The sequence below is a fragment of the Hyperolius riggenbachi genome, chromosome 6, assembly GCF_040937935.1.
Source record: "Hyperolius riggenbachi isolate aHypRig1 chromosome 6, aHypRig1.pri, whole genome shotgun sequence".
Taxonomy (NCBI): domain Eukaryota; kingdom Metazoa; phylum Chordata; class Amphibia; order Anura; family Hyperoliidae; genus Hyperolius; species Hyperolius riggenbachi.
In genome coordinates this window covers 308,249,440-308,271,178 of record NC_090651.1, presented here as the reverse complement: position 1 = coordinate 308,271,178, position 21,739 = coordinate 308,249,440, and the positions used below count along the sequence as shown (strand labels likewise).

The following is a 21,739-nucleotide window of genomic DNA, read 5'->3' as shown; positions in this document are numbered from 1 at the left end:
CACTGCTGGGCAGAGACTGTACAGATGCAGAGTCAGCTATACAGCTGATGGCGCATTCTGTTGTAAAGCAAGGAGGCGGGGGGCCAACAGAGCGAAGTAGATGTGACCTCACATGGTGGGTGGGGCAAGCAACAAGGATAAAAGGTGTCGGACGTCATTCGGCCGAGTTTTTGCGCTTGACAGATCACTGGCTGGGCGACAGTCAGGGCTGCTGTGAACATGCCGATTTATTAGCTGAGGCAGTTGTTCTCAGCCGTCTCAGCCGACTTTAATCTAGTGTGTGCCTGGTGCTTTAGGTGTGGGTGGGGGTTTAGGTTAGGCATCAAGATGGTGGAATAGTGTTAAGTTATGGTAAAATACTAGTAAAGATCACCAATCACTATTAGAATTAACTAGTAGAATATCTGTCATTTTAACGATATTCTATTATCGGCTATCTCCGGTGCCCTTTTTTACCGGGGGCTCTTTTTACAGGTACAGCCACCTGGAAGCACCCTATACCTGCAAACACTGCTCTCACACCGGAGAGGCAAACTCACCAATGTCAGCTATCCATGTGAACGTAGCCTTAGGGCCCTTACTTTCCTCACAGACCACTAAAATGGTTGCATCACACAGACACACATGAGGAACAAAAGTACAGAGTGAGTTCTAATATTCATTTACCTGGAAGGCGATGATGCCGGGCTTCCAAATTCATTTGCCAACTGTAAAATAAGACAAATGATAATGTGTATATATATATATATATATATATATATATATATATATATATATATATGAATTGTTACAGTGAGTCTGTAATGTCAACATTGTGCAAGCTACCATTGCTACATAATGCCACTTGGCTGGCTATCATAAGGATCTCTAGATGCAGGATTCCATACTCTGCATGGGCCTTCAGTGCTGTTAAAGCAAGCCGAAAACAGGAAATTCACTCAGGTTTAATACTCACCTGAGTAGAGGGAAGACTCAGGACAGTATAGAGCCTTCCTGTTCCTTCGTGAGGTCCATCATTCCTCTGCTGTTAGTTGGTAAAGCTGTTTGACTGAACAGCTCTTTAGAACTACTCGTGTCCCAAGTAGTTCCAAGGATGGGTGTATCACTACCGCGCATGCACAATAGTGATTCTCTCATCATTGGAGGTTCCGAAAATCTGCTCAACCCAGCAGACAGCACAGGAACTATGGGTTGGATGGAGTAACAGGAAGGCTCTATACTATGCAGAACCTTCCCTCAACTGAGGTGAGTTTCCTAACTTCGTTTTTATGTCTGGTGCACGCCATGGAATTTCCAGCAGGTCTGATCTTCTTCCGATTGAGAAAGGGATCGATTTTGTGCAGTACTGATCTCAAAATCAATCCCTTTCTTGATCGGAAGCAGATTGGACAAGATGGAAATTATTGAACAACGGTAAATTTCCTGTCGATCTGATGGGAAAAAATGCATTGTTTGCAAAAGGCTTAAAGGCCCATACCCACTAAGCGATTTTTGCAAACAATTTTGCACAACAAATAATTTCTTTGCAATATCCTGCAACATTGTTTAACTAAAATTAATGAAAGGATGTTTCCCAATGCACACCACCCGGGATGAGTGCTCGTTTTTGAAGGACTGCCATATCCAATTAAGTCGTGGAGGATCGTTGCGATCCTCATAGACGTTTGAGGGTTTTGCTGCGATCGTTCGTTTCCAATGCCGCAAATGATGCTTGCAGATTCAGCCAGATGGATTGGGGAACAATCGTTCGTCGATAGGGATCCCTGATCCCTCTGTCCGTGATCTGTTGGTGAGTACTTAGCTTTAAAGCTGCACACAGATGAGAAGCAGACCAAACAAATATTGAGTACTCCTAACAAGTATGTATATTAAAGTAATTGGGAATCACCTTAAAAAAAAAAAGTCAGATACTTACCTAAGTAAAGGAAAGGCTCTGGGTCCTAATGAGCCTTCCCTCTCCTCTCCCGGTCCCCGTTACAGAGCTGGCTCCCCCGTAGCAGCATTCAACCAATTTGGTCAAATGCTGCTATCTCCGCTGCCAAAGGGAGGCTTCGGAAGTCTTCGGGAGCCTGAGTGCTCCTAAAGACGGGCCACTCCATACTGCGCACGCACGAGTGCCCTCTCTCACGTGTGCGCAGTATGGAGCCCCTGTCTTCGCGAGGATTCGGCTCCTGAAGACTTTCAAAGCCCCCCGTGGTAGGAGATTTGAACGGAGGAGCTGCTGCTGCGACAAGGGCACCGGGAGAGGAGAGGGATGGCTGTATAGGAACCAAAGCCTTCCCTCTCCTTAGGTAAGTATCTGGTTTCTTTTTTTTAACATCTGACTCCTAATGACTTTAAAGTGAACCTCTGGACTAAAAATCTACTCAGCAGAACTGAAAAGGCTTGGTGTTTCTATAACAGTTTTACAGCATCAGAACTTTGTTTTTCTTACCAAAGCATCATTTTTAGCTGCATTTTTAGCTAAGCTCTACCTATCAAAGAAAACTGCCCGGCTTTTTTTCCCTGATGCTGTGCAAAGCATGATGGGATTCCCTATGTTGTTATTCACGTTGCCTAGCAACTGGGAGGGGTGATCAGCACACAGGACAGTTGGAACTGTGTCTCATGCTCCCTGTCACCTCCTTTCAACCAAAAAGATGGCTGCCCTCATGAAATCAAACATTTGCCTGTTCTTTTAAAACAGGGTGGGTAAGAGATTATATTACCTATCTATTTTAATTAACATAACTAATGTAACTTAATGACAGTAGGTTTGTTTAGGCTGGAGTTCCTCTTTAAGGGGTTCTTGAGAAGCTTGTGTTCACAGAAAGAGATACTTGGCTCACTCCATCTTTCATAAAGTTATAAAATGTAATAATGTTGAGAAACACTTCTATAAGAGACATAACAAGCTGACTTAGCCCATTAAACTCCCCCATCTCTACCAAATAATCAGTGCTAGGTACCCTAATCCTCGAGTGGTCATCAGATTCAGCAGCAGAAACAACCTACCTGCACCAGGTCGGGGCTGAGCATGCTGTACGGCCGCTGTCGGAAGGTGCTTGTGCGCGGCGATGGCGTATATCTCATGGTTTCTATGCGAATACACTCACCCTCTGGGATTGTAATACCAACTTTGTCCAGATTTCCAGTACTGCTGCTGTTTAATTTACTAAGAGGAAAACTAAAAAACACAAATGAATGTAAAACATGCCATATGCAGCCAGAGAGTGTAATCTGCAAATATGCATTATGCTAACTGATGCTGGTCATCCATTATTACTATTGTGCAACTATACAGTCCTGAAAACCCCCATTATCCAGAACTTCGTTAACCAGAAGTCTCAAGCGACCAGAAAAAAAATCCTGGCCTTGCAGGATGCATACATCTACTTTTACACCTCTTTATACTTTAATAATCCTGTGTAACATTAAGTTTGTCCTTTGTCCTAATTTGTTTTTAATTACTGTATTTTAAAATTAATACAGAGTTTATGGTAAGTATACAGTGTGGAGTATAGTACTGTTTTTTTAGCTATGCATATTTTGAACATTGACTCTCAAGCAACCAATAAGTACAAATATCCAGCTTCAGCCAATCCCCATTGGTGCTGGATAATGGGAGTTTTACTGTATTTTCCACAGGACTTTACAGAGTACAGTAATGGAAGCAGGTCGACTTTCCTTCCCCCATTGCATGGATTGTAGCACCAAAGTCACCATGTGGCTTAAAATATCACTGGGTAAAAATGAAAGCATATATATACTGTGTATATATATATATATATATATATATATATATATATATATATATATACGCATCATTTACACTGCCTTGTGTAGTCAAGCAGCCTAAAGCTGGTTTCAGACTTCTAACCGGCATTCTAGCCTTTGGAGATTACCAAGGCCACTTGGTAATAACAAGTTATGCAATTTGCATAACACACTGTAAAAAAATATGCTTCCGCACCGCAACGCCGGACAATCTTAAAAAGCTGCGTCGCCATAGACTTACACGATTTCTGGTTGCCGCACATCACCATGCAAGCTGCCACCTAACCTGCTGTTGCCCACGCGTCCAATTGGAGACATCTGGCGCGTCGCACAGTGCCACATATGAAATGCCCCATGGGCTTACATTGGTTTAGCCTTACCTTGCGGCACAACAGGTTAACGCAATGCACCAGTGTGAAAGGGGCATCAGTGGTGCATGTATATAAAGAGTGACACAATCTGCATAACCGGCTATGTAAAACTGTGTACATGGCACAAATATTAATGTGCGCTGTCTGCACAGGATAAGATTAACGTACTTCTGAGAATTTACCCCATAGATTCTGGAACTAAACTGGAGATACGTACAGCACTTTGTAAGGTTTCACCATGCTCCTTAAAGGTGGCCACTCACCATACAATTTTTTAAATATCTGTTCAATTTAAGAATTGCAATCAATTTTTCTGACTGATTGTAACATTTCAAAAATATGACCAATGTACCACACACCTATGTTCAATTTTTTCCTCAATTATGATAAAAATGATTGGAAACTCAGAGAAAATTGCTAGGGTGTGTATATTAATAAAATTAACAATCCAACACACACCATACAATCATTAGTAGAGATTGAAGAGAAATATCTGGCATTCCGGATCGATTTAAATCGAGAAAAACGGGGAAATCCGATCGGATTTTTCAGTCGAATGAAAAAAAAATCTTTCGATTTTTTCTAGAGATACGATCGTTTTTATTGAATTACTGTAAAATCGGATCATTTTATTGTATCATGTGTGGCCACCTTTAGTCTGATAACTTAGGCTATTAAAAATTCAGCAATACAGCATTGCCTGTTACTAAGCTGTTCCGGGGTATCTCTGCACCACAAGAGGTTTAAGTGCCATGAAAACTGTCACAAGTATTTTTCGTTTTGGTACTTTCCCCTCACAGAGCTATTTGTAGATGTGACCTGCAGCCTTCAGGCTTAACATTCACACATCTCAGGTTGTTGTGACACAACATTCTGTGGCAAGAGCGCAAGTGCCTGCAAGGGAGTCAGAATAATTATCATGCAAATGAATATTGCAATACCTTGAGCCAAGTTTATCTGAAGACTCCGACGGTGGAAGGGGACGAGTGTAAGAGAACGGAAACCAGCCTTTCCTAGAATACATGAGCATACCATTAGATCAAAACAATAATGGGTGTTCATACATGCCATATCGTGGAAAGTGGGATTGAGGAATGTTTATGTGCATTTTTTGTATGCAAATTTTCATTTGATTTTATTTTTTTCCTGTGAATATAAATGAAAACATATCTAATTAATTACAAAATCCTGTGTGATTTTTTTCATGCAAAAGCAATTTTTATGCAATTTTTCTACATTCCCATTGACTTGCATTGCAACACAAATCACACACACAAAAAAACAGATCTGTGAACGCAATTTCAAATGAAAGCAAAATGCACGTGAACTCTAATAAGTGTGAACCCTGCCTTACTCTTCTCAAGATACAGGTGAACATCACTAAATGGTAGACTTGCATTTAAAGACAAAAACGCATATGAAAAAATGCAGTTCAAATTAAAAACGTTAAAAAAAAAAAAAATCACAAAAATTAAATTGTATAAAAACACACAGAAAAGGGTTTCAAAATAGGGCAGTATAACACATTGTTGCAGATCCTTTGCTTCTTACAACTTGCTGAAATTGCCCAGTATAGTTTAATGTATAAATACATCCACTTCTATTGGCACGGCCGGCGCTCCCATAGAGGCAAAGGGGGCAATTGCCCCGGGGCCCCCGACCTCTGCAGAGGCCCAGCACCGCCGGCCCTGCTAAATGCTGCCTGCTCCCCCGCTCGCTCTGCTACCCGGGACCCTTGCTAACAAGCTGCAGCAGCAATTACTCACCTCTTCCAGCGGACGGCACAGTCTGGGCACTCTTGCTATGTTGTCCTCCACCTCCTCTATGACCCGGCGCGTGTTTACAAATAACGCTCGCTGGATCATAGAGGAGGTGGAGAACAAAATGGCAAGAGTGCCCGGACTGTGCCGTCCACGGGAAGAGGTGAGTAATTGCTGCTGCAGCTTGTTAGCAAGGGACTCGGGGAGCAGAGGTAATCGCCGGGAAGGAGGGGGGGAGTGTTTGGGCAGGGGGCCCCCCCCATTCAATTTTCCCCAGGGCTCCGGAGCCCCTTAAGCCGGCCCTGTCTATTGGGCATAATCATGAAAGTCTGGTAAGATTACCGTGCACACCCACCTGGGTAACGTGAGTTGCGCTACTTGTGGGACATGCGCCACATTAGTGGTGTAAATACAGGTAAGATTGCCAAGCGCGGTGTGCACATAGTAAGTTTACTGGACTTTTCAGAATATAAAACATTGTTCCTAATATTTGTAAAATTAAAAAAATATTTGGCAATATTACAGAAGGGAATACAGTGGTGTGAAAAACTATTTGCCCCCTTCCTGATTTCTTATTCTTTTGCAGATTTGTCACACTTAAATATTTCTGCTCATCAAAAACCATTAACTATTAGTCAAAGATAACATAATTGAACACAAAATGCAGTTTTAAATGATGATTTTTATTATTTAATGAGGAAAAAAACTCCAAATCTACATGGCCCTGTGTGAAAAAGTGATTGCCCCCCCTTGTTAAAAAAATAACTCAACTGTGGTTTATCACACCTGAGTTCAATTTCTGTAGTCACCCCCAGGCCTGATTACTGCCACACCTGTTTCAATCAAGAAATCACTTAAATAGGAGCTATCTGACACAGAGAAGTAGACCAAAAGCACCTCAAATTTAGACATCATGCCAAGATCCAAAGAAATTCAGGAACAAATGAGAACAAAAGTACTGTAATTGAGATCTATCAGTCTCGTAAAGGTTATAAAGCCATTTCTAAAGCTTTGGGACTCCAGCGAACCGCAGTGAGAGCCATTATCCACAAATGGCAAAAACATGGAACAGTGATGAACCTTCCCAGGTGTGGCCGGCCGACCAAAATTACCCCAAGAGCGCAGAGAAAACTCATCCGAGAGGCCACAAAAGACCCCAGGACATCATCTAAAGAACTGCAGGCCTCACTTGCCTCAATTAAAGTCAGTGTTCACGACTCCATCATAAGAAAGAGACTGGGCAAAAACAGCCTGCATGGCAGATATCCAAGGCACAAACCACTTTTAAGCAAAAAGAACATTAAGGCTCATCTCAATTTTGCTAAAAAACATCTCAATGATTGCCAAGACTTTTGGGAAAATACCTTGTGGACCGACGAGACAAAAGTTGAACTTTTTGGAAGGTGCGTGTCCCGTTACATCTGGCGTAGAAGTAACACAGCCTTTCAGCAAAAGAACTTCATACCAACAGTAAAATATGGTGGTGGTAGTGTGATGGTCTGGGGTTGTTTTGCTGCTCCAGGACCTGGAAGGCTTGCTGTGATAGATGGAACCATGAATTCTACTGTCTACCAAAAAATCCTGAAGGAGAATGTCCGGCCATCTGTTCGTCAACTCAAGCTGAAGCGATCTTGGGTGCTGCAGCAGGACAATGACCCAAAACACACCAGTAAATCCACCTCTGAATGGCTGAAGAAAAACAAAATGAAGACTTTGGAGTGGCCTAGTCAAAGTCCTGACCTGAATCCTATTGAGATGTTGTGGCATGACCTTAAAAAGGCGGTTCATGCTAGAAAACCCTCAAATAAGGCTGAATTACAACAATTCTGCAAAGATGAGTGGGCCAAAATTCCTCCAGAGCGCTGTAAAAGACTCGTTGCAAGTTATCGCAAATGCTTGATTGCAGTTATTGCTGCTAAGGGTGGACCAACTAGTTATTAGGTTCAGGGGGCAATTTCTTTTTCACACAGGGCCATGTAGGTTTTTTTTTTTTCTCACTTAATAATAAAAACCATCATTTAAAACTGCATTTTGTGTTCAATTATGTTATCTTTGACTAATAGTTAACGGTTTTTGATGAGCAGAAAAATTTAAGTGTGACAAACATGCAAAAGAATAAGAAATCTGGAAGGGGGCAAATAGTGTTTCACACCACTGTATATGAGGGCTCAAATTGGTGTGTTCCATACCACGATTTTGTTCAGGCAGTGGCAGAGCAATATTGGATGCACTGGGGCCCCTGGACCAGAGTGGGCCATCAAGAGTCCTCCTTAAACTGCTCTTTATAGCCGGCCTTTGATATGAGCGACCGGAGCCGTCGCTCAGGGCGCCGGCTTCCAAGGGGGCGCCTATAGCTGGTTACCTATACTGAGGGCACCTACACCTGATTTCTTATACTGGGGGCACCTGTAGCTGGCTATCTTTACTGAGAGCACCAACACCTGGCTACCTATACTGGAGGCACCTACGCCTGGCTACCTATGGGGGGGGGGGGGGATGGAGACCTTCAACTGACTTCCTGTACTGGGGGCACCTATACTTGGCAACCTATATTGAGGGCACCTACACATGAGATCCTACACTATGGCACCTATACCTAGGTTCCTACCTATACTGAGCCTGAGGGCATTTATTTTTTTTGGGGGGGGACACTGCGGCTATAACATGTGGTGCAAATTGCCTTTCTTTGTCATTCTAAATGGTGGTGGTGGGGGGGGGGGGGGCTAACTGTCCCACTGATTGTTTTTATTAATATTCCTGAAAGGTTCTAGCCTTCATTTTTAAGTGTATTTAAGATAATGCTCTCTTTTCATCCATTTGTGGTTATTAATAGTATTTTTTCTATTATACATATGTGGCGTGTCACAGAGATCTGAGCATTTGGCGTGATGTGTAACAACATCAAAAAAGGTTGGGAGCCACTGTCCTAGGAGATATCTCAGGAGAAATGGAATGGCATATGGGCCAGTGTGTATGTGTGTGTGTGTGCACGCACGTGCGAAGAGGATGAAGGGGGGGGGGGGGCACAAAAATCTGGTTTCGCTCAGGGCGCAGTGAAACCTAAAGCCAGCCCTGCTGCTCTTCATTGGCTCTACGCTGGTAATGATCACCTCTATATGTGCTTTGAATAGTGTTCATCTTTAGCAAACTGTTCTTCTCCTCCCGCTTACAACTCTCTTTGGCCTAGTGCACACCAGAGGAGTTTTTCTGAGCGTTTTGAGTTTTTAAATCTGTTGCTAATGTTATCCTATGTGTCTGTGCACACTGGAGCAATAAGGTTTTGTAAAAAAAAACCATAGCATTACATTGGGAAGAGCTTTTGAAACCTCTAAAAGCTCTTCCCAATGTAATGCTATGGGGTTTTTTACAAAACCTCATTGCTCCAGTGTGCACAGACACATAGGATAACATTAGCAACAGATTTAAAAACTCAAAACGCTCAGAAAAACTCCTCTGGTGTGCACCAGGCCTTTCACTACAGCTGTTTCTAGCAGATGGTGGTGTTCCGTTTTTTTTTCTCCACAATTGCTTTAGAGGAGCCCAATGTCAAATTTGCAGTGGGGCCCCTAGCTACTTAGCTATGCCACTATGCACAGGGCTTTATGAACCAGAATGCCAGGCCTGCCTACAGACGAAATGTAAAAACATCATGACTCAACAGGCCTTAGCTGCCTGGCCCCATTCACAGCTCTCTTCCCACTGGCTCCCTCCTGTAATTCTAAAATAGTGAGTGCATCAACAGCAATTTCCCATGTCTGCTTTAGAACTTTGCCTAATCTGCACAGAAGGCGGCTTTTTGGCTTCAAAAATAAACATACAATTGTCAATGAGTTTAAGGCTCTAAACAGCTTTGCTGTCAGAAACGATGCAATAATGTTTAATAGTTTCTTTGTTTATATCGCAGGCGTTCCAAATTACATTTCTTCAGCAGGGTGACTTTTGTATGTAATGCTCTGAGAATGCCACTGGAGGGCACTAACTCATAAATGCAAGCACTGCACAAAAACATAGGAAGGTTTCAGGAATATATTAAGCTCATAAATTATACTTACTCAGATCCACTAACACTCTGTCTCAGTGATCTGCAAACTTGGCTCTCTACTTGTGGGAACTACAAATCCAACAATACATTTTCCCTTATGAATCATGACTGTGGCTGTCAGACTCCTGCAATGCATTGTGGGACTTGTAGTTCCTTAACAGCTGGAGAGCCAAGTTTGCAGATCACTGATCTATCTGAACAACTCAGATCCACTAACAAACTGATTATTTGACAATTAAGATTTAGAGAATTTGTTTTTTTTTTAAATACCCAAACAAACAAAAAACAAAACAAAAAACAGTTAAGTGTAAGTGAACCTGTGGTAATTGACTATGAAAGGTGGCATAGGATTAGCAGTCATGCATCTGCAGTCATGTGCATTACATGTTATTTAAAGGATACCAGAAGTGACATGTGACATGATGAGATAGACATGTGTATGTACAGTGCCTAGCACACAAATAACTAGGCTGTGTTCCTTCTTTTCCCTTCTAATTCTAAAAGAGTTACATATCAGGTATGTAAGTGGCTGACTCAGTCCTGACTCAGACAGGAAGGGACTACAGTGTGAATCTCACTGATAAGAAATTCCCCTTTTTATCTCTTTCTTGCTTTCAGAAGCCATTTTCTGCAAGGAAAGTGTTTTATAGTTGGAATTTCTTATCAGTGAGGGTCACACTGTAGTCACTTCCTGTCTGAGTCAGGACTGAGTCAGCCACTTACATGGCTGGATAGTGTAATGGTTAAGGGCCCTGCCTCTGACACAGGAGACCAGGGTTCAAATCTCGGCTCTGCCTGTTCAGTAAGCCAGCACCTATTTCAGTAAGGAGTTTCTTGGGCAAGTCTCCTTAACACTGCTACTGCCTACTGAGTGCGCTCTAGTGGCTGCCTCGCAAGCGCTTTGAGTCCGACAGGAGAAAGGCGCTATACAAATACTGCCATTATTATTACATACCTGTACATACACATGTCTATCTCAACATGTCACATGTCACTTCGGGTATCCTTTAATAAACTCGGGACTACACAGAGTTATTACAAAAATGTTGCACTCAGGGACTGATTTACCATAAGGCACTATAGGCATGTGCCTACAGGCGCCTGATAATGGAAAAGCAGCTCACCTCCTCCTTCCCTATGCATAGCTCCAAGCAGAGTGTAAATGGCAGGTTACTCACCCGGGACTCAGCATTCCACTGTCAAGATCTCCCTTCAGTTGGGGGCATCTCTAACTACCTAATAATTGGGTGCGCCTCTAGCTACTTAATACGGAGGATAGCTCTGGCTATCTAATACTAAGGGGCACCTGTAGCTTCCTATGACAGGCAAGGAAAGTCAGGAATAAGTGACAGCTGGAACAGTCAGGACACTTGTGGTGCAGTTCGGTGGGTGTTTGAAGGTTAATGGAGGGCGGAGTCTAAGGTGCCAGGACATCTGTGCCTATAGACTCCTGTGATGTAAATCCAGATCTGGTTGCACTGCAGTTGCTGCAAGGACAGTAATGCCATTTCACTAACTTCCCTCTATGCAAAGTGCTTTGAGAAATACATTCTATCAGCTCTTTGCAAAAAATACAGAAAATGTAAATCTGTTTCGTTACTACAAAAACACCGTAAATAAAAAAAGATCTATTACCAATTTCACTACCACTGCAACCATGTATTATTGTCATCAATGTGAATATTAATGCCATCTTTATTTTATGATTTGTTGTTAAAATAGTATTCGTCTTTATCATCATAGTTGTTATTATTGCGATCCCAGTTCTCTGACTCTCATTGCACATAGAAACTAGCTACACATCTAGGACTCGAAATCTACTGCAGCCAAAAGGTGATCACAGCAGCCAGGCAATAAGTATTTTATTTAGAATGTGATGAGCAGTGCCATCATTTCTCAGCATAGGTCTGCTTTAATACTTTGCAAGTCTCTTCTGATTACTGCACTGCTGCCTGAGTCGCACATTAATACACAGAATGTGAGGGGGGCTTCCTTCACATCCTCTGGAGAATTCATCTTGCAGCTGTTTGGCGGCAGTGCACAGCACACGCCCTATGATGATCACTGAGTGAGTAATCATAGGGACAAATATATAATGAAGTACATCAACAACTTACATCTTGGTGGCTTCATTCTCTCCATAGTGCCAGCCATCTCTGGCCTCAGGTACAAGTAATAGGATGATGTCTCCTTCTTGAAAGTTTAGTAAGGTGCTGTTCTCCACAGCTGCGTGCGAGAAGATGGCTTGGACTCTACGCCGCTCCACACGAGGAGGTAAAACAGACAGGGGGCTGATCCGAGGTAGGGTCTTATTCTCCACTAAAGAGAAAAAATATATTACATTTTATATATTACAGTTGTGTTTAAAGGACATCACTATATGGCCTCAATTCACTAAGCAGTTTAGACTAGTCTGCTGATGGTTTCTAGTCTACTGATGGTTTGGTCAGTTTCATCAAAGGGGAATTCACTATTACCAAATGTTTTAGCCCTGTTTTTAGACCTGGTCTAAACCATTTGGTAATTAGGTGAGTAAAGCAGGAGAAATTATCAAAAGATGCAATTCACCAACAAGTAGCTATGACTGACATCCTTCTCCTTTGATAGGCTCTCCACTGCATACAATTAAACTCCAGCATAATTAATTCAAAAGGTTCCATCCTCTGATCTAAAATACCTCACAGAATTACTTTACCTACAGAAATCAGCGGGTCTAATCTCTGTCAAAAAAAGTGGGCGTGGTTACTCCTTGTTTGCCTTTGTGGATTGTGTAATTACTGAATGTTAGACCAGGTCTAAAAAATTACACCAAACCATCAGATGACTAAAAATCATCTGTAGACTAGTCTAACCTGCTTAGTGAATTGAGGCCATTGTGTTCTCCGTTCCCCTCCGTCTGCCGCTATATACCTCGTATTTTGGTCCTGACTAATTGATAGTCAGGACCTTTGACCCGGAATGAATACCCCCGCGCATGCGCAGTAGCTGTCCTTTGAGCCGTGCTGATGGCACCGTCCACACTCCTTGTGTCTGGGGCTCAGTCACAGCACTGGGAGCAGTGCATGTGAAACCACGCCCCCTCAGCTCGACTCAAAGGATGGCTACTGTGCATGTGTGGGGGCAAAAGGTCCTGACTAGCAATTCGTCAGGATCAAAGAACAGGGCATATCACGGCAGAACAGTGGCAGATACATAATGATCCTGTAGCACAGTATAGGCAAGTGGATGTACTTGATTTACCATAGATGTCCTTTAAACATTCCGATACAGAAATTTTATTTCACTTTTATTAATATCCGTCGGTAAATATAATATAACATTGGCAATATGAACCAGATAGTGCTTCAGGGTAAGACCATCTGTCTATTTCCACTCCGCCCGAATCTGAAGCGTTTCTCTGCATACAAGTGGGTGCAATCTGGATGGCATGCTGCAGGTTTATGCAGCACACAGCTGAATCCCTATAGTGGTGCATGGCACGGCTTTGTGATTTGGGCTGCGGCTTCTCAGCAGAATGGGAGCTGCGGCCAAAATGAGCACTAAAATGCAATCAAAAGTGGGCAATGCAACATGACAATAGCAATAAAGAGTATCAATAACAGTTAACTTTGGAATAGCAAAATTAAAAAAAAAAAAAAAAAAAAAAAAAGAAGAGCAAGGATGGTTCTAGAATGGCCCAGCTAAAGTTCAGACTTAAATATCCCACCAAAATGCTGTTAGGCAATTTGAAAAGGGCTTTAAATTCAAAAGACTTTAAACATCACACAGTTATAAATATTCTGCTGGAAGGATCGAAAAAGGTTTTCCCCGAGTCAATGTCCGACTGTAGTAGACAGTAAAAAATGTATGTATTTTGTCTATAAATAGCAATAAAGAGTAACAATAACAGTAAACTTTGGAATAGCAAAACAAAAAAAAAAAATGGCCCAGCCAAAGTGCAGACCTAAATCCCACCAATATGCATTTTGAAAAGGACTGTGAATTCAAAAGACTATTCAAACATCACACAGTTATAAATATTCTGCTGGGAGGATAGGAAAGGTTTTTCACAAGTCAATGTCCAACTCTAGTAGACAGTAAAAAAAAATCATGTTTTTGACAGTAGAGGTAAGTCCCACCATGGTTCCCCATACAAGAAAGACATTAGAGCAAGGGTCCCCAAACTTTTTCGGTCAAGTGCCGGGTCAACATACTTCAGACTGCTGGGGGGCCGGAACATACATAAAATGATGTTGAAAAACATTACATTGACTCTAGGTATTGATGATTTCCCCTAATCATGCCCAGAGGAGAACTCCCAGCAGCAGCCATTCAGTCATATGGCGCCCGAAGAACGTCTTTGTGCACCAGACAGTGAAACATACTCAGGTGACAACCTGCTGTCCATTTGGACAGCAGTGTCACCTGATGTAGAATTGGATTGGAAGCCAGCAAATGACTGCATACTGGCTTCTACAGTATGTGGATGGGTGGTGCTAGCACGGCTATTCTATATGGGGGCTGCCGATTTTTAAAGGTACAGTGGGCCGCATCTGTAAGTTATAGATTTTGTGTTTGGGGGGGGGGGGGGGGGGGGGCAGTGAAAAAGCCTCGGTGGGCCGCATTCGGCTCACGAGCCTTAGTTTGAGGACCATTGCTTTAGAGTAACCCCCCCCTGGACCTAGTACATTATATACTCCTAATGGCTGGCCTAGCTGAATGAGATTTAGGAAAAATAAAAGAAAACTCCACAATAGATGAATATACATCAGGCTATAGTGGCAGCACTACTTACCCAAAGTGGCGAGCCTGTTCTCAGAGGCTGGTTTGCGTGGCATGGGTAAGGTGCAGGAATACATTTCATTGGCCTTGGTAGTTGGCGGTGTGAGAGAAGTGGGTGTTGCCGGGACAGATGGAATCACTTGGTTGATTAATAAAGGGTCTACAGAAATGGAATTTCCCATGTCACGAGATCCTCTTGAACGATGGCTTTCCCCATTAGGAATTGGAAGAACTTCTTGAACAGACATTCGCTGTGAATATCATTAGAAACATAAATAACAAATATTGGAGGATTTATAGAATGTGCTGACACTACTATCTAATTTAGTTTCAATAGTTTTTATTGAAGAAAATGTCAAAAGATATACATCTAACAAAGGCTTATTAACCCCCGCACAGGAGGATACATAATGTCAAAAGGCGTAGATAAGAGCCAAAATATACAGTACAATCGGACAAATATAAAAAAAAAGAATAGCTTGGACATAACTTAATTCAATCAAACATCTGAAAAAAAAATGGAAAAAAAGAAAAGAAAAAAATAAAACAAAAATAAAAGCAGATAAAGAGAAAGAGCCCTGAATATGACCTCGACCGCCAAATATCTAGCCATAAATTATATCACTGGAACCAATCACTCCAAAGGAACCAGCCCGCCTACCTGCTACTAATAGTTGCAGGGAAAAAAAAAAAAACAGTAATAAGGAAATCAGGTATAAAAGAACAGCATATACTGCAGACCCCTAATATCCGCATAATTATTAAGTAATAAGTATTAGTGAACTTCCTCCATCATCGCAATCATACGTTGAAATATCATAACTCTGTGGACCCTAGTGATAACATGATCTAGGGATAGAACAGGGCGAGAAGCAAGGTATGATTTAGCGGAGTTTGCTATATGCTGGGTTAGCCTATGAGCAGGATGCCGCATATTACCTTTTATTGCCAAATAGCAATATAGAAGGGTCCTTAGTAAAAGTTATCTGAAGTACTTAAAGAGAACCTGAACTGAAAATAAAAAGTCAAAATAACCATACACAGGTCATACTTACCTCCTGTGTAGTCTACTCTTCAATCTCTTTCTCCTCTCCTGCGTCCTGTTTGTCCACTGTGATGAATGGAATTCTCCGTCCTCCATTTTTAAAAATGGCCATTACCCCCTAACAGCTTCTTGGTCAGCACACTGTAATATCACCCACTTGAGCCATAAGGAAACATGGACATTACCTTGCACATTCAGTTGTAACTGACAGCTGCTGATCTATAACTGACCGCAACTGGTATATTTCAGTTCTGACAGTATATGGTCAGAACTGAAAGGGTTCACTGTAAGAAGAAAATGGTGAGCTTCTGAGAGGAACTGATGGTGAGGTTAGTATGTAATATTCATTTGCAGGTACATCATGTGTTTATTTTAAATAATTTTAATGGCTTCAGGTTCCTTTTAAGCCAACAACGCACTAACTTGAGTCTAATAGGTAGAGACCAACGGACAAGTCCACCACATGAGAGATCCTCTGTCTCTAATACTTTTAGCCATAGACCCTGAACAAGCATGCAGATCAGGTGTTTCTGACATTGTTAGATCTGTCAAGATTAGCTGCATGCTTGTTTCTCCAAATAGACCGGCAGGGCTGCCAGGCAACTGGTATTGTTTAAAAGTAAACAAATATGGCAGCATTCATATTCTTCTCACTTCAGTTACCCTTTAAGCTGGAAAAATTTGTATATTAGCACAGGAAAAGTGTGTTCAGGTACTAAAACATTTGGGGCCCCTGGCTAGACACTCCAAGCATACCTGATTTTGAACGCATTAGGGATTGGAAATCTGAATTCGGATCCAGAATTATATTTGTATGCACATAGATTGTGTGGGCATGAACATAAATACAAATTTTATTCCACTGATCCTTGATCAACCTACTTATTTATCCTCAGTGATAATTTTGATAAACTGTGCCGTACTGCTTTTAAATGCAGGATCAGGTGCAGTAATGAAGAATTAGTGTAGTGTAGTGTTAGTGTATTAACCGTGTAGAGTAATGTAGTATGAAGTGTAGTTTAGTGCAGCATAACTGGGTAGGGGCAACAGAGATTAGTGTTGTGTAGCTGGTCAGAGTAGGTCAGAGAGACAGTTGGGGTGGATGGGCTGGTGGGGAGGTCCATAAGACGCCCCTGCATTATAGACACACCAGACACACCAGAGTGTTTTTTCCCCCCTGATTTTTGCCTCCTAATCCAGAGCATCTTAACCACTTGAAGACCACAGTGTTAAACCCTCCTAAAGACCAGGTCTTTTTTGTAAAATAGGCCACTGCAGCTTTAAGGCCAAGCTGCAGGGCCGCACAACACAGCACACAAGTGATCCCCCCCCCCTTTTCTCCCCACCAACAGAGCTTTGGGCCCTTTTCCACTAGCAATCGCAATCAGATACGCCAGCGATTGCGATTTTTTTGTTAATTTTGTTATGCAATTGCGATTTTCATTTGCAATGCATTATCCCTCTTAAAATCACTCCAGACAGCGATTACGATTTGCAATTCGAATCACTATAGTGGAAAATACTTCTCATGATTTCTATGATAAAGTAGCAACCCTAACGATTTAAAAATCACTAGCGATTTGCAATTCAGCTGTGTAGTGGAAAAGGGCCTCATCTGTTGGTGGGGTCTGATTGCACCCTAGGTGTTTGTTTTTATAAATATTTGTTTTATTTTTTATTAAAATTGGGTATTTTTTTTTCATTATACCTGCAGTGGCCACTCCCTCCCTCCCCCCGCCAGCCTATCACTGTGATCGACTATCACAGGCTTCAACCTATGACAGCCTATCACTTCTGGGCCAATGGAGGGGACAGTCGTGTCACACGGCTGTCCCGAGTACAGCGCTGCACCAGATCGCAGCGCTGTACAAGCTTTATAGACGGGGGTTTTGCCGTCTAACAGTCTCCCGAACGGAGATCCTGCAAAACAGAGCCCCAGGAACGGTCTTGGGGCTGCCATCTGTGTGATGCCACGCCCATCTGTGTGATGCGGTCGGCTAGTAGTAAATAAACTTGTTGAGCACAAAAAGGTGTCCAGTTGAAGCTACTTTATTTTTTCCTTAGATAAAGCAATATATCTTCATAGGAGACACTACTGTGTATGATCATGTATAATAATAGTAAAATGTCTGTATCTACTCTAATTAGACTTCTGAGGAGAGGTTTACGTTCACTAAAGGCTATACAGTTACCCAGACAACAACATAAAAGCACTTACATGATTTATATTTAAGGAGAGTCCTCCGCCCCCCAAGAGAGGTGCCAGCTCAGGAGGGACCTCTAGTGGTTTGTTGCTTGGCACTGGATCAGAGATCACTGGCTCAGCAGAAGCGTTAGCGGTTTGTTTCACAAGCATCAGAGCACGTTCCGGAAGCTTTGTGGGCTGAGTACACGACTGCTGCCATGATGGGAGCTTGGCACTTAACAGTTCCCTCACCTTTAGGAGAATAAAAAAAAGACACACAAAAACTATAACGGCGCGCTGTTGCTTCTACACAATCACATAACTGGAGATTTGCTCATCTTTTGTTAGCCTATCAAAAACATCTCATGCCTTGAAAAATAAGCTGTTCCAAAAATCAAACTCTCCGGCTACACATAATTGGGTTTTGCGTGAGAGGCAAATGAGGGTATACCATTAAATCCCACAGAGCCAAAAGAAGGGGGGGGGGGGGGGGGGATGTGTCACAGATAGGTAAAAAAAAAAGCACCATATGTGACAAAATTCAGCACTTTAAACTTACCACTACAGGTTCTCACCATATGCCAAGTTCAGTACCAGAGCAATAACTCGTGAGTGCCATGCACAAAGGGCCAGGGGCTACTGCACACAACCAGTAAGCGGTACAGAAGGGCAGCCCCATAGAGGTGATGTTAAACATTAAACTAGGTACATTAAAGAGGAACAGTATTGAAAATGACACACGGTAATGAATACAATTTTTATTTCTTACAATAGTCATTTATAAATTATTCGGTCAGTGTTTGCCTATTGTAAAATCTTTCCTTTCCCTGATTCACATTCAGAAATTTATCACAGGTGGTGACATCTTTAGTTCTCCCAGGTGATCTGTACGGAATGTTTATTTACTGAGAGTTCTATGCACAGAGGGAGATACTGCTTGCTTGGCTGATGGAAAAAGACGTTATTTCCCCCAATGCAACGAGGTTCACAGACAGCAAATAGTCAGGACCATTGTCATGACATCACACTGTGGGAGGGGTTTTATCACAATATTAGCCACACAGACACCCCCCCCCCCCCCCCTCTCGATGATCCATTCGAAAAAAGATGAAGATTTTGCATGGGAAAGGAGGTATCAGCTACTGACTAAAGTTCAATCCTGGGTTAAAGTCCCCTTTAATGTTCTAGTCAACACCTGCTTACTTCCTCCCTTCATAATGTAAACACAACATGTCTGACATAAAAACAGATCTAAACAAAGCTTTCTGCAGTTGAGAACAGCAAAACTTCTGTCTGGAATGATTATCAATTCTCTACAGCAGGGATGTCAAACCAATCCTTCGAGGGCCGAGGGCTGAGGTTCTCACACATTTTTGACACAGCTCAAATGAATTGATGGGTCTGAATCAGGCAAGATGTGGTCCATCAGGTAGAACACATTCCTCTTCTTCAGTCCATCTTAACCTATTTTGGTTCCTGGACGTAGAAACTACGTCCAGGAACCTTGCGCGCTGCCGCGCGCTCCCGCGGCCGATCGCGCACGTGCATGCGTGCTCCTGGCCCGCGGTTCGTTAGCCAGGCAATCAGTGAATCGGGCTATGGTGCCCGATCACTGATTGCTCTCCCTCGCTGAAAAAGCGACAGCTTCTCTCGGAAGCTGTGCTTTTTCTGGCTGTCGCCTCCCCTATGCGTCACTCTAAGCGTGTGTTACGCTTAGAGTGACGTCATGTAAACAAACTCATGGCCGCCATCTTGTGGCCAAAAAGTAAAACTACAACTAAAATAAAAAAATAAATAAAAATCAACACACATTTACATTAAAAACCTATAGTTTCCATCCCACCCTCCCAAAAATACCCACACAAAATGTTTAATATATATAAAAAAAACATTACAATAAAAAAAAATGTAAATATTTACCTAAGGGTCTAAACTTTTTAAATATCAATGTAAAGATGAAATATTTCTATTTTTTTTTTTAATTTTAAACTTGTAAATAATGATAGATGCAAAACGGAAAAAATGCACCTTTATTTCCAAATAAAATATTGTCGCCATACATTGTGATAGGGACATAATTTTAACGGTGTAATAACCAGGACATATGGGCAAATACAAAACGTGAGTTTTAATTATGGAGGCATGTATTATTTTAAAACTATAATGGCTGAAAACTGAGAAATAATGATTTTTTCAGTTTTTTTCTTATTCTTCCTGTTAAAATGCATTTACAGTAAAGTGGCTCTTAGCAAAATATACCCCCCAAAGCAAGCCTAATTGGTGGCGGAAAAAACAAGATATAGATCAGTTCATTGTGATAAGTAGTGATAAAGTTATAGGCTAATCAATGGGAGGTGAACATTGCTCAAGTGAAAACGACGGAACGCGAATGGGTTAAACACTGTCCTGGATCTGGCCCTCCAGGCCAGGGGTTCGACACCTGTGCTCTACAAGGTGGTGGTGGTAAGGTTTCAGGGTTAGGCATCATGGGGGAGGAAGGGGGGGCTTAGTGTTAGGCATAGAGAGGGAGACCTTGTGCTAAGGTAAGGTTAGGTCTAGTTACTGATATTCTACTAGCGACCATCTCTGGTCCCCTTTTTACATGTATGCTTGTGGAGTGGGAAGGAAGCAGATTTGCAATTCATTTTGCACATGACTATGTTTATCCATGGATCTTTACCAGACAGGGGCAGTGCTGTCCCTTGTCTCCCACATGTAGTACCTTGCTATGGTAGGCGCTGAAATGCTTGGACACAGCACACTGCCGATCTACCAGGAAGGAATATCTCCGTCGTTCTTCTGTGAGGGCAGATTTATATCCTTCAGCCACAAACTGGTCCAGCTCACACTGTTTGGTGCTCATAATTTCAACGTACTGCAAAAAGAATACAAGAAAAACATTGTAATGTAGTATGAATTATTTAAGTATTTATATAGCACCGACATACAGAGTATATTGTCTTGTCACTAACTGTCCCTCAGAGGGGCTCACAATCTAATCCCTACCATAGTCATATGTCTATGTATGTATTGTGTAGTGAATGTATCACAGTCTAGGGCAAATTTAGAGGAACTCAATTAACTTTTCTGTATGTTTTTGGGATGTATGAGGAAACCGAAGCACTTGGAGGAAACCCACCCAGACACAAGGAGAATATACAGACTCCTTGCAGATGTTGACCTGGCTGGGATTAGAACCAGGGACCCAGCGCTGCAAGGCGAGAGTGCTAACCACCACGCCACAATTAAAGGGCAATGTGACAATACTGCCATGTTAGTGTCACATGAAAGTGAATGCTGCCTGGCTCCATCCACAGGTTTAGTGCTGAATGGTGCTCAAGTATACTGTTCAGGTGAACTCGGAAGGATCTCTTGCCTATTCACATACAGGGCTGTGGAGTCTGTACAAAAATCATTCGACTCCAACTCTGACTCCTCAGTTTATGAAACCACCGTCTCCAACTCTGACTCGAGGTACCCAAAATTACTCTGACTCCTCAACTCTGACTCCTTATTCTAATAGTTACCAGGGCTGTGGATTTGGTACAAAACTACCGACTCCAGGTACCCAAAATCGCTCCAACTCCGACTCCACAACCCTGTTCATATGATCTCATATACAAATACTGTACACCCAAAACCGCCTCCTGAGCTCCTCCAATGACCTATTTACATCATCCTTACACATAGCCTCCTCCCATACAAGGCTACAGGACTTCTCTTAGGCTGCTCCTATTTAACGGAATGTTCTTCCCCATTCTATAACACAATCTCCCACCTTTTGCATGTTTAAATATTCACCCAAAACCGACCTCTTCA

The 21,739-nt window shown here is 42.2% G+C and overlaps 1 protein-coding gene across 6 annotated transcripts in view; it reads right to left on the bottom strand.

Annotated features, from left to right (window-relative positions):
* The window catches only part of LOC137521683 (BAR/IMD domain-containing adapter protein 2-like), a 172,185-nt gene that overhangs the window by 4,531 nt on the left and 145,915 nt on the right, over window positions 1-21,739 (bottom strand). For 5 of the 6 annotated variants that reach the window (XM_068241291.1, XM_068241293.1, XM_068241294.1 and 2 more), the window contains 7 exons: window positions 20,643-20,795; window positions 17,954-18,172; window positions 14,704-14,941; window positions 12,047-12,248; window positions 5,069-5,140; window positions 2,995-3,166; window positions 667-707 (listed from right to left, as the gene is read on the bottom strand). In XM_068241291.1, coding sequence (XP_068097392.1) covers window positions 667-707; window positions 2,995-3,166; window positions 5,069-5,140; window positions 12,047-12,248; window positions 14,704-14,941; window positions 17,954-18,172; window positions 20,643-20,795 — 1,097 coding nt within the window. The remainder of the gene's footprint in view (window positions 1-666; window positions 708-2,994; window positions 3,167-5,068; window positions 5,141-12,046; window positions 12,249-14,703; window positions 14,942-17,953; window positions 18,173-20,642; window positions 20,796-21,739) is intronic. The other variant, XM_068241295.1, reaches the window with a different exon arrangement.